The sequence below is a fragment of the Lynx rufus genome, unplaced genomic scaffold (assembly GCF_022079265.1).
Source record: "Lynx rufus isolate CCGP_SWC_20201006 ecotype Redwood Valley unplaced genomic scaffold, mLynRuf1.p SCAF_2, whole genome shotgun sequence".
In the NCBI taxonomy this organism is placed as follows: Eukaryota; Metazoa; Chordata; class Mammalia; order Carnivora; family Felidae; genus Lynx; species Lynx rufus.
In genome coordinates, this window is record NW_025814834.1 from 185,633,862 (window position 1) to 185,644,849 (window position 10,988).

General features: G+C 53.0%; 1 protein-coding gene across 2 annotated transcripts; it reads right to left on the minus strand.

The window, feature by feature from the left end:
- Window positions 1-1,612: 1,612 nt before the first annotated feature.
- On the minus strand, window positions 1,613-6,880 carry DMBX1 (diencephalon/mesencephalon homeobox 1). Of its 2 annotated transcripts, none has more exons than XM_047082416.1 (4): window positions 6,718-6,880; window positions 3,593-3,771; window positions 2,986-3,334; window positions 1,613-2,055 (listed from the first exon to the last, which is right to left on the minus strand). In XM_047082416.1, the coding sequence occupies exons 1-4, from the start codon at window positions 6,869-6,871 to the stop codon at window positions 1,613-1,615; spliced, it is 1,125 nt and encodes a 374-aa protein (XP_046938372.1). In that variant the 5' UTR covers window positions 6,872-6,880. The 2 variants fall into 2 exon arrangements, with proteins under 2 accessions (XP_046938372.1, XP_046938371.1); XM_047082415.1 differs by having other exon boundaries at window positions 3,593-3,788; window positions 6,720-6,871.
- Between the last annotated feature and the right edge of the window lie 4,108 nt (window positions 6,881-10,988).

Genomic DNA, 10,988 nt, shown 5'->3' on the forward strand with positions numbered 1-10,988 from the left:
ATCCACTGTACTTTTGAGAGCCTTTTTGTTGTTGTTGTTGTTGTTGTTGTCATTGTTAGTTTAACTAAAAACTTCCACCCTGCAAGGGTTGTGAGCCCAGACATGCAGGATGTTACAGCTGGGCAGGACGTTACAGACCATCTAATCCAGATGGGGAAACAGGCCCAGAGAGGCTACGGGCTGACTCAAGGCCACACTGCTTTGAAGGGAAGTTTGCTGAGCTGGGCTCCTGGACATAAACAGGAACCCACTTTTCCATGCCAGTGACTAGCTGGACAGAAGCCCTGACTTCAACAATTAGCTCCAGGACGGCATGTCAACAGAAGCCTGAGATTATGCACTGCTGTGTGGTTTGCACTTATTGTGATCAGGAGTTAGGGTTCAGCCTTTCTTCCTGGCTCAGACGCACCCCTGCAGCAGACTCTAACTGCAGGACTTAGGGGCCAGGAGTGGGAGAAAAGAATCTGCCCCATTCCTCTGAAAACACCTCTCTCTGAGAGCCCCCCTCCCCTGCTGCCTCCCCCCAACCAGAGAAGTCTCACCAGAGAGACCTAGAACCCTGTGGTCAGTCCTGGATGAACACTGGCGGCAGTCCTCTGTCCTGGAGGTCTTACAGGCAGGGATGCCGCCATCCTATTGCCTGCCTCAGCCTGACTCCTGCCTCCACTCCCCTCCTCCTCCATCTTGGGTGGGGCCTCAAAGCTGAGAAAAGAGAGAGAAGAGAATGTGATTTGTGACCCCTTCTAGATGACAGGTCTGAGGGAGGACGGCTAAGGAGGCCAATGCCAGCTCCTGCCCTCAGCTCCAGTGGCAAAAGGGTCTCCAGCTAGGGCCTTACCACCTCTACTGGGGATGGAGAGGAACAGCAGCCTAGAGAGGCCGGTGCAGTGCAGGGAGGAGACAGGCAGGTGGGAAGAAGCAGGAGGAAGAACAGGAAAAAGCAATCACTACAACTAAGAAGTCACAATCCCAAACAAAACATAGCCTGGGAACTGACAACATCACACAGCCAGGACCAAAGAAAGAAAGCAGGAGCAGGGAGAAGAGATGTGGGCAAAGGTCCAGAGTGGGGAAGACAGAGGCTGGGAAGAGAGGGGTAGGAAACAGGACAGAGGCAGGTCAGGGAAGGAGAGGGGAGAGAGAGAGACAGAGGAAAGCCAGAGAGAGATGTGGACACTGTACGGGGAGGCAAGGACGGCAGGGGGGCTGGGGCAGGCAGGGGCCTGAAAATATAGCTTTATATATTTATATTTATACCTCACATTCCACACATCGACTTACTAGGGGGCAAAGGGGAGGTAGGGAGGGCAGGGAGGAGGCTGTGCAGAGGGGAGGATCTGGCCACGGAGGGCCTCGCTCTCCTGCAGAGGCTGCGGGCGCCCCAGCCTCCCCTCCTCCGATTCGGCCTCCGTGGGATCCAAGCAGGGCCATGCAGAAGGTGTGCAAGTGTGGGCTTCACCGGGGGCTGGGACTCAGGGAGGGGGATGGGGGCAGGACTCCATGGCCCCAGGATCCCCGGGCTCATAGAGTTAACTCCATGCAAGCCGTCCGGGGGTAACCCTGGGGCTGGGAGGGGGCACCCAAGACCCCTGGCTGGGTTGGAGGCCAGCAGTCAGTTGGGCAGCGTATCGAGTCCCAGAGAGGCTGCGTGCTGCTTGGCCCGAAGCCGCAGGTTCTCGATGCTCGTGGTTTTACTGTTCAGGGCAGCAGAGGCAGGTGCCAGGCCTGCCGGGGGCGCGGGCAGCAGCGGGGACCCCCACACGCCCTGGTGGGCAGCAGCGGCTGCCGACAGGGACTGGTAGTAGGACTGGCAGTGCAGCGAGCCCAGCGGGGCCATGTTGACACCCAGGTAGGGGACGGCGGCAGCGGCGGCAGGGGCCGGGCCCCCCACTTCGAAGGATGAGTAGTGCACTAGGTTGTTGGTGGCTGCCATATGCTGGCGGAATTGCTCCTGCAGACGGAAGAGGCTCAGCGGGGATGACGAGTAGGAGTGGGAGGGGCCCAGGAGGCCACCCCCGGGTGCTGCAGGAGCCAGGGCCAGGCTGCCTGGGGAATCTGCAAGCAGAGAACCGAGAACCAAGGGCTCAGGACAAGGACAGTGGTCTGCCAGGAGGGTCTCCCTCAGTCTTCCCACCCCTTGGCACTGCAGATAAGACAGGCATTGGCTGAAACCATATCCACTCATCTCAGCCAAGGCGTGTCCTGAAGCACCCCTCAGAATCCTGGGATGGGGGGGAGCCAGGCTTCCTAGGGCAGTCCCAGAGACCCTGCCAGGGCCCCCCGTGTCTGACTTCTTGGGAGGACTGTCACCTCCCCTTCCCCTCTCTTGTCTGTGGCTCCCGCCCCTCACCAGCTCTCTGCCTGGGCTCAGGATTTGTGTCTGAGCTATGCCTCACCCCACAGCTCTGTTCCCTCAGAAACGTGGCTCTGAGTCTCTGCTGCACGTGAGAGTCCCTGATACCAGTGTGGAATTCACCCGATAGGCACTGGTGCATCTGTGCTGGCTGTTAAAATACCATAGTATTTCCATAATGGTTGATAAACAGCTTTTGCCCTGGGCTCCCTAAGTCTCCTCCCCTGCCACCCGGCTCTCCCCGGAAAATACCTGGCACAGGCCTGCTACGGCCAACTCCTTTCTTTTATTTTTTATCTTTTATTTTTTGTTTTTTTGAGACAGAGAGACAGAGAGAATCTTAAGTAGGCTCCACGCCCAGCACTGAGCCCGATGTGGAGCCTGATGTGGGGCTCCACCTCACGAGCCTGAGATCAGGACCTGAGCTGAAATCAAGAGTCAGATGCCTAATTGAGCCACCCAGGCGCCCTGGCCAACTCCTTTCTAAGGGATCATGCCCTAGTGCCATGTGTTAAAAGCTGACTCTATCCCTGCTCTGATCCACCTCACATACCCAGGGCCCTGTCCAGCAGGACCTGGCTGTTTTCCCTCCACTGGGCCCCAGCCCGCCCACGGCACCTGCCAAGCCTCACCTGCCTTGGGGCTGCCCCTCTTGCAGCCCAGCCCCTTGCTCTCAGCCCCAGGGCTCTTCTCAGTTTTGGGATCCTCGATTCCTGCCCGGGGATCCTCCTCCCGGTCTGGCTGGTCCTCAGGGGCTGACTCACTGGCCGACTGCTCAGACAGGCTCAGGTGAAGCTCGGCAGGGGGGTCGCCACTGGGCAGGCTTGGGGGCTGATCAGTCTCCGGCTGGGTGTCTGGGGTTGGGGCCTCAGCCTTGCTTTCCCCATGGGAGCCCTCAGCCTCCTTCTGCTTCTGGAGCTGCTCTTTCTGCAGGCTGCGCTGCTTCTTCCGGAACTTGGCCCTGCGGTTCTTGAACCACACCTGGGGATGGGAGAGCAGCTGTGGGTTGTGGAACTGGGTGCTCTGGGAGGGGACGTGCATGATAACACTGCCTCCCACCCCGCAGGAAACATGCACCCCAGTCCCTTCCAAAACCCCACTCCTGTCATCGCAGGCATTCATGGAGAGAGCAGTTACACGGGCACTGTGGGATAAAAATGCTGGCTCCTGGGCAGAGGGAAGCCAGGTCGGTGGGCTGGTGCTTGTCTGCAAGGTCCACTTAGAGGAGCGGGGACCTACCTGCACCCGGGCCTCAGGCAGGTTGGTGCACATGGCCAGCCTCTCCCGCATCACCACATCTGGGTAGTGAGTCTTCTGGAAGGTCTTTTCCAGGGCCTCGAGCTGCTGGGCAGTGAACGCCGTGCGGCTACGGCGCTGTTTGCGATGCTGTGAGCCATAGCGGGCCTCCAAGATGATGTCTTGAAATGTACAGCCGTTGGAGGGCAAGGAGAGGGCGCCCATTTAATTATAGGAAATAGGTTTTGAATCTTACTTTGCTCTGACCCGCTGCAGACACCCAGGCTCCTGCAGAGCCGGGTCCTGGCCCTTTCCCCTTGGAAACCCCGCAACTTCTCTCCATATGGCTGGGGTTTTGAGATCTCTCCTTGCCCACGTTCACTATAAGGACCACAGAGGTCTAACTCATCTCCATGAACAGCTGTCAGGAATATGACTGAGAGCAGTCTTCCTCATTTGGTTTGAGGGTGTATGGGTAGATAGGTGGACATTGCCCTAAGATCCTCAAAGTCCTAGGATGCTGAGCATAATATTCCGAGACTACATGATGCTAATAATCTGTTTACCAGTGTCACAAAGGTTATAACGTCCTATAACCCTTAGATTCTGGATACCAACAGAATATTGGCCCCTGACCGTGAGAAGCCAGGCTGGCAGCAGGGATGGTATCTGCAAGGTCTAGTTAGGTGAGGTCTGACTGGTACACAATTCACTGGCCCTTGATTCCATGTCCTCTGCGTATGACTCTGAGGATCCAAGTTGGCCTAAGAGTCTCTGATAGCAAGACCTGAGGCTCCTGCTCTTATGTCTCCTCAAAAGAAAGCCCGGCACTGGCAGGGCCCTCAGAGCACGGGAAAGTTTTTGCATCTAGTCTTGGCCCTTTTGGCTGCTTCCTCAAAGGACAAAAAAGACTAGGTTCTAACCACTGCTTGGATGGGAGACAGAGCTAATGGACTGTTGATTCTACCGTCCCGCTCACATGCTGGTGACACGAAAACCACTGAGGATAGAGATCTGCCTAGGGCTGGTGTCTAGGATCCAGCCCTTCTGCTTGACTACATCCTGGTGGATGGACAGTAACCTCTCTCCCCTGCCTCCCATAGCCCATAAATGGATCCTGGACTGCCTGTATTGAAGCGAACCTGAGCTGGGTCAGCCTCTGATAGGGCTGCCAGAGTCCTTCCCCTGTACTCCAGGGACCGGGGAGTCATCCACGGCGCTCTAAATGGGGAAGGAGGCAGCTGGGTATCCAGAAAGGCTACCTTTGGGTTGCTCCTTCTTCAGTTTAGAGGGAGCCCTGAACCTCTCACAAACTGGCACTAATCCCAGCCTGGACTGAGCTCACACTGGTTACCTGGGGACTGCGGACCCCTCGGTCAGCTGAACCCTGGTTGAGGGAGCAGCGGCTCAGCACCCTGCTGCTGGCTCCAGGGGCCATACGGGTGGGTGATCACAGGGGAGGCCGGGCTGTCTGTACCGTCAGCAAAACTTTCTGCCAGAAGGCGAGGCCTCCAAACAAAGGCCCACCTAGAGCTCATGTCCTTCCTTCTTAAGAATTAAGAGAATTGGGGTAGAGTGCTAAATGTTCCCGTTCCTCTGCCCCCACCAGCAGAGAGGAGCCTCCACCCCCTGCCTCCTCTCTGGGTCTAGAGCACAGTGAGGAGCTGGTGTCACCACCAGGTTCGGGATAGGGAATCCACTCCAAATCAGAGATGCAGCCATAGCCAGGACAGGACTGTACCCACATTCCCACACTGGAGACATGCCCCACACTGATCTAAAGAAGACAACCAGGGGCCCAGGGATTTTGTTCACTGAGCCCTGCCCCAAGGCCCCGCAGGGTCTCAAGGAGTGGAAGTGACTGCCCCGCCCTCCCCCAGGCCGACACCTCTTCCCAGGCAGGGTCCTCATATCCCATCCCTTTTCTGTGCCTCTGCTCATGCTGGTGCCCTCACCAGTCATTCCTTTTTAAGGCCTGGCTCCTGCCCCACAGCCTGCAGGAAGGCTTCTCTGACTACACCAGATGCCGCTGCTCTGAGCTGCCCCGCCACTGAATCTTAGCCACACTCCTGCCGTGCTCTTCTATGGCTCTGTGAGCACCTGGTCTCCCTGGGGGTGCCCTGAAGTCCTCTGAGTACTGCCTGGCACAGGGCAGTGAACCCACATGGGTTCACTAGCTGCTCAAGGTTTGATCTGAGACAGGAGAGAAAGGGCGGCCCCACCTCCCGGGAATCATGCCCCTCACCTATGGGGTCACATCCTTCTCACACCCAGCGAGGGGCTACAGGGCAGGGCAGCAAATCAGTAGAAGGGAGACGGGGACACAGGACTGCAGCTCCCTCATGGGCCCTTACCTTGGGACTTGAGGAATAATGACTTCTGAGCACTTACCAATCTCTGCTGAATCCTTTGCCTATGTTACCTCAAATAACTTCCCGATCATCCTATTGTCCCCTCTGATTAAAGGGGACACAGGCTCAGAGAGGAGAGGTGAATGCGCAGACCCCCAATAACTACAGACCTGGGGCTCCGAAGCTTATATTTTTAGCCCTAGTGTCATGTTCAAACCCTCCAGCCCCACCCCCACCTAGATTTGACCTCTCTGAGCCTCAGTTTCCTTGTCCATAAAATGGAGATAATGACCTCCTTTATCGGGGTTGGATTTGATGCACAGAGAAAGCCTCACACAGCACCTGGCACACAACCAGCTGTTATTACTTGTATGACTCCCTGTGCCTGAAATACCCTCTCCCGGGCACTCCACTCCTCTTGCAGCCACTCAAGGCGAGTCCCTTACCCTCCCGCCTCAGTCTTCATCTGCAAGATAGGCAGAGAGGCGGATGAGTCCCTCCCTCATGGGGTCGTTAAGGGAATCCAAAGGCCAGGGCAGCACCAGTGCCCAGCACAGTCCTGGCAAACAAGGAGCGCTCTGGATGGTCACACATAGATTTTAAATTGACGCCTTTCTGTGTTGCTAAGTGACCTGGATCTTCCACAGCCTCCCAGAGTAAAATTTCCCAGTGCTCCCTCCCTCCTATCTTCAACTTCCAGAGCCTCCTCCCCCAGACCTCTCCTCCACCGCAGGCCCCACGGTTCTGTCCCCAAGGTCCCATCTCCATGGCCCTTACCAGCCAGGCGCTCAGCCAGCGTAAGCGCATGCACCGATGGCCGGTAGTCGGGGGCGTGCTGGGCCTGCTGGGCCGCCTGCTGGTGCAGGTTGTACATGGCGCTGAGTGAGTTCATGGCGTGCAGCGAGTAGCCATTCACCCCGTAGTGCTGCATCGCGGCGTGCGCCTGCGGACGGGGAAGAGGAGAGGAGACCTGAACCAGGGTATCACACTCCACCCTGGGGTAGACATCCCTAGCCTAGACCTTGGGTGTTCACCTCACCCCCGAGAGCTTCTGCCCCTCCATCAGAAAGTGGCCTGGGCTCTGGGCTCTGGCGTCAGACTGCCCGGGCTGGAATCTCAACTCTACCACTTAGGAGCTTTGTGACGTTTGGGCAAGTCACTTAACTTCTCTGCCCCTCCGTTTCTCCATCTGCAAAATGGGGCTAAGAGAAGTCTTTACAATAGGGCCTGGCACACAGTATGTGCTAAAAAATGTCAGTCACTGTGATTTATCAGTCCAATTGCTGCTTTATGCAGCCATCTCCATTTAGTCACCCAGGCACTTTCTTATCTGTGCCTTCACTGATTCACTCACACATGTATTATTTACTCAACACCTACCGAGGCCCACATGGGGCCAAGTCCAGAGCTGGACTGGGGACACTGAGGCACTTGCTCTGAGATAATAGGATTAAAACCTTAATGCGCTACACAGACAAAAGGACACTATTGTTATGACTGTATATATTCACTACCATTACCTCCCTCTACTTATCATTTTCCCAAGAGCAACGAACCCCATTTACAGATGAGTCTACCAAGGCTTAGAGAAAGAGCAGTGACATGTTGAGGCCACACAGCCAATCCAGGGCCCAGCCCGCCCACACTGCTTCAGCTTCATTTTTTGGTGGCTAATTTATCATCCTTCCTGCTGAGACGGCCCAGCTCAGCACAAGGCTGCCAAGGTCCTATCAGCCCCAGGTCTCCTCTGGACCCTCACAGTCCTCATCTGAGTGCCCACCTGTGTTGGCCCGAAGTGTCGTTTTTGGAACGTGACCCAATGTCTGCAGGCTCCCAAAGACACACAGGTGCTTCCTGTGTCCTGGGCATGGGAGGGAACGGGGGAGGGTTGGCACAACGGCAGGTCCATTTGGTAAGAGGAAGGACTTGCCCAAGTGTCTCAGCTCCCCACCCTCGCTGACGTAGACACTCAGGTTATACGTGATCAAACATCCACGGCACACACACGCACACACGTTTCATGCCCAAATACACACACATGGACATTCTCAGCAAGGCACTCACAGAAGTAGTCATGGTCACACACAAACTCAGCAAATTTACAAATTCTATGTCATTATTCCCCATGGCTCTGCACACAGACATTCTCACGGGTATCTATCCATGCAGCAGATATATCTACACACAAACATTACATTCACACACATTTATATATTACACATATTCATTCAATAAATATGTATTAAGCATCCACCTACTAAGTGACCAAACAAAGTCCTTGCCTTCGTAGAATTTAGATTCCAAGGGAGGAGGACTACAAAATAACAAATAAATATAGGTACTAATGCCAGACAGAAACAAGTGCTCTGAAGAAAAATAAGACAGAGGAGGAGAATAACAAGAGGAAAAGGGAAGATTGTTGTGGAACACGTGGTCAAGAAAGGCACTCTGCTATTTGGAGTAAGCCATGCAAAGTTCTGGAGGGAAGGCTTTCCAGGCAGAAGGAACAGCAAGGATGAAGGCCCTGAGGCATGAAGAAGCTTGGTGTTTATGTGGAACAGCAAGACAGCCAGGGTAGCTGGAACACAGAGAGGGAACGAGCGAGTGGAGGGAGAGGAGAGGCCAGACCCCAAAGAGCTTCACGGCTCCATTGCAAGGAGTTTGAATTTTACCCCCACCATGATGGGAAGCTCCTGGAGGGTCTTGACTGAAGAGTAACATGATACAATTTGTCATTAAAAGCTCACTTTGGCTGCAGAGAACAGCCTGCAGAGAGTAAAGAAGAAAAGTGGAGAGACCAGGTCACTGCAGAAGGCCAGGCCAGCAGCTAGGTGCCTTCCGCTAGGCGGGAGGGGGGAGGTGGTGAGAAGTAGTGAGATTCAGGACATGTTTTTCTGAATTTGTTTTTTAATATTTTCTTAAGTTTATTTACTTTTGACAGAGACAGAGTGCGAGCATGAGCTGGGGAGGTGCAGAGAGAGAGAGAGAGAGAGGGAGACACAGAATCCGAAGCAGGCTCCAGGCTCCGAGCTGTCAGCACAGAGCCTGATGCGGGGCTCGAACTCACGAACCATGAGATCATGACCTGGGCCAAAGTCGGACGCTAAACCGACTGAGCCACCCAGGCTCCCCCCCACCCTTATTTTAGAGAGAGAGTGCGCGTGCGTGCACACACACACACACACACACACACACAGAAGTGGGGGAAGGGAGGGTCAGAGAGAGAGGGGGACAGGTGATCTGAAGCAGACTCCATGCTGAGCCCCAACAAACCATCACGAACCACGACGAACCACAAGATCATGACCCGAGCCAAAGTCTAACCTGAGCTGAAGTTAGACGCTTAACCACTCTATTGACTGAGCCACCCAGGCACCCCAGATTCAGGACATATTTTGATGGTAAAATGGACATGACTGTGATAGGTTAGTTATAAGATGTGAGGGAAAGAGGTCAAAAAAGGATGACTGGGGGTGCCTGGCTGGCTCAGTCAGTAGAGAATGCCACTCTTGATCCCGAGGTTGTGAGTTCAAGCCCCATGTTGGGCATAGAACCTACTTAAAAAAAAAAAAAGGTTAACTCAAATTTTTGGCCTGAGCAACTGAGTGAAGATGGGCCTTTTCCTGAATCAGAAACACTGAGGGAGAAGGGGGTCTGGGGAGGGGGCAATGGAAATCATGGTTTCGGGGGAGTATGCTAAGTGTGAAAATAGGGATCCAACTTCCAAGTAAGGATGCTGAATTAGCAGTTGCATATACAAGCCAGGAGCTGAGGGCAGGATTTATAGATACCTGACCTGACACTCCCACAAAATACCTCCCAACAACATTTACTTAAAGAAGCCCACTCTACACACTATAAACATGACCCCAAAGGCAGAGATCTAAGAGGGAAGAAGGACAGACATGGTGACATAGTGTTTAAATATTGTATAATAGAGGGGCGCCTGGGTGGCTCAGCCTGGAGCCTGCTTCAGATTCGTTGTCTCCCTTTCCGTCTGTCTCTCTGTCTCTCTGTCTCTCTCTCCCCCTCTTTCAAAATTAAATAAACATTTAAAAAATGTAAATACTGGGGCACCTGGGTGGCTCAGGAGGTTAAGCCTCCGACTTGGGCTCAGGTCATGACCTCACGGTTTGCGAGTTTGAGCTCCACGTCAGGCTCTGTGCTGACAGCTCAGAGCCTAGAGCCTGCTTTGGATTCTGTGTCTCCCTCTCTCTCTCTCTCTCTCTGCCCCCCGCCCTCCGCTCACACTCTGTCTCTCTCTCTTTCTCTCAAAGATAAACATTTTTAAAATTTAATTTAAATACTGTATAATAGAATATACCATAAACAAAGCTAAAAGGCAAACAACAAACCTGGAAAAATATTTACCATATATATGACATAGCAAAATTGATAAAAATAAATAACACAAATAAAAATAAGAGAACATCCATAATATATAAAAAGCTCTTCTATAGAAACAAAAAGATGGTCACCTTAAAAGACAGCAAAGTAACTAAAGAGACAACTTATTAGGAAAAACACAAATAGCCATCTGATCTATGACAAAAAGCTTAGCCTTCCTTGTAACCAAAGAAATAAAAATAGGAACCATAAGTCACAATATTTTTCACCAGATTAGCAAATATGAAAAAAAAAATTATTACCCAGGATTATCTAGAGGAGTAGAAAATGATCCTTTCCTCCTCCGACTTTGCTGACAAAAGAGCTTTAGTTCCTGGCATCAAAAGCCTTTAGAAAGAGCATCATTTGACTCAATGATTCCATTTCCAGAAATATATCCTTCAAATATGCAGAGATGTGTGTCCAGGAATGTTTATCACAGCCCTGCTTACGATGGTAAACAACTGGAAACTTCACTGTCCATCAAGAGAGGGTTAGTTCAGTAAATGAGGGGACAGTCACGCCCACAATGGAATACAGTGCCACAGTCTGAAACAATGATATGGATCTGTATGTGCTGATGTTCACAGTATATCGTTGAGTGGAAGAAATAGGTAACAGTACGCATGATATGATCCCATTTTTGTAATGTATGTATAAAT

What these genes read in the sequence shown, in the direction of transcription:
- DMBX1 (XM_047082415.1), bottom strand. Translation starts at nt 6,871, where the DNA reads ATGCAGCACTACGGGGTGAATGGCTACTCGCTGCACGCCATGAACTCA. An exon ending in TGCCTGAGGCCCGGGTGCAG is followed by an intron (nt 3,335 to 3,592) that starts GTAGGTCCCCGC and finishes TCCCATCCCCAG; the next exon opens with GTGTGGTTCAAGAACCGCAG. An exon ending in GAGGGGCAGCCCCAAGGCAG is followed by an intron (nt 2,056 to 2,985) that starts GTGAGGCTTGGC and finishes CTCTGCTTGCAG; the next exon opens with ATTCCCCAGGCAGCCTGGCC.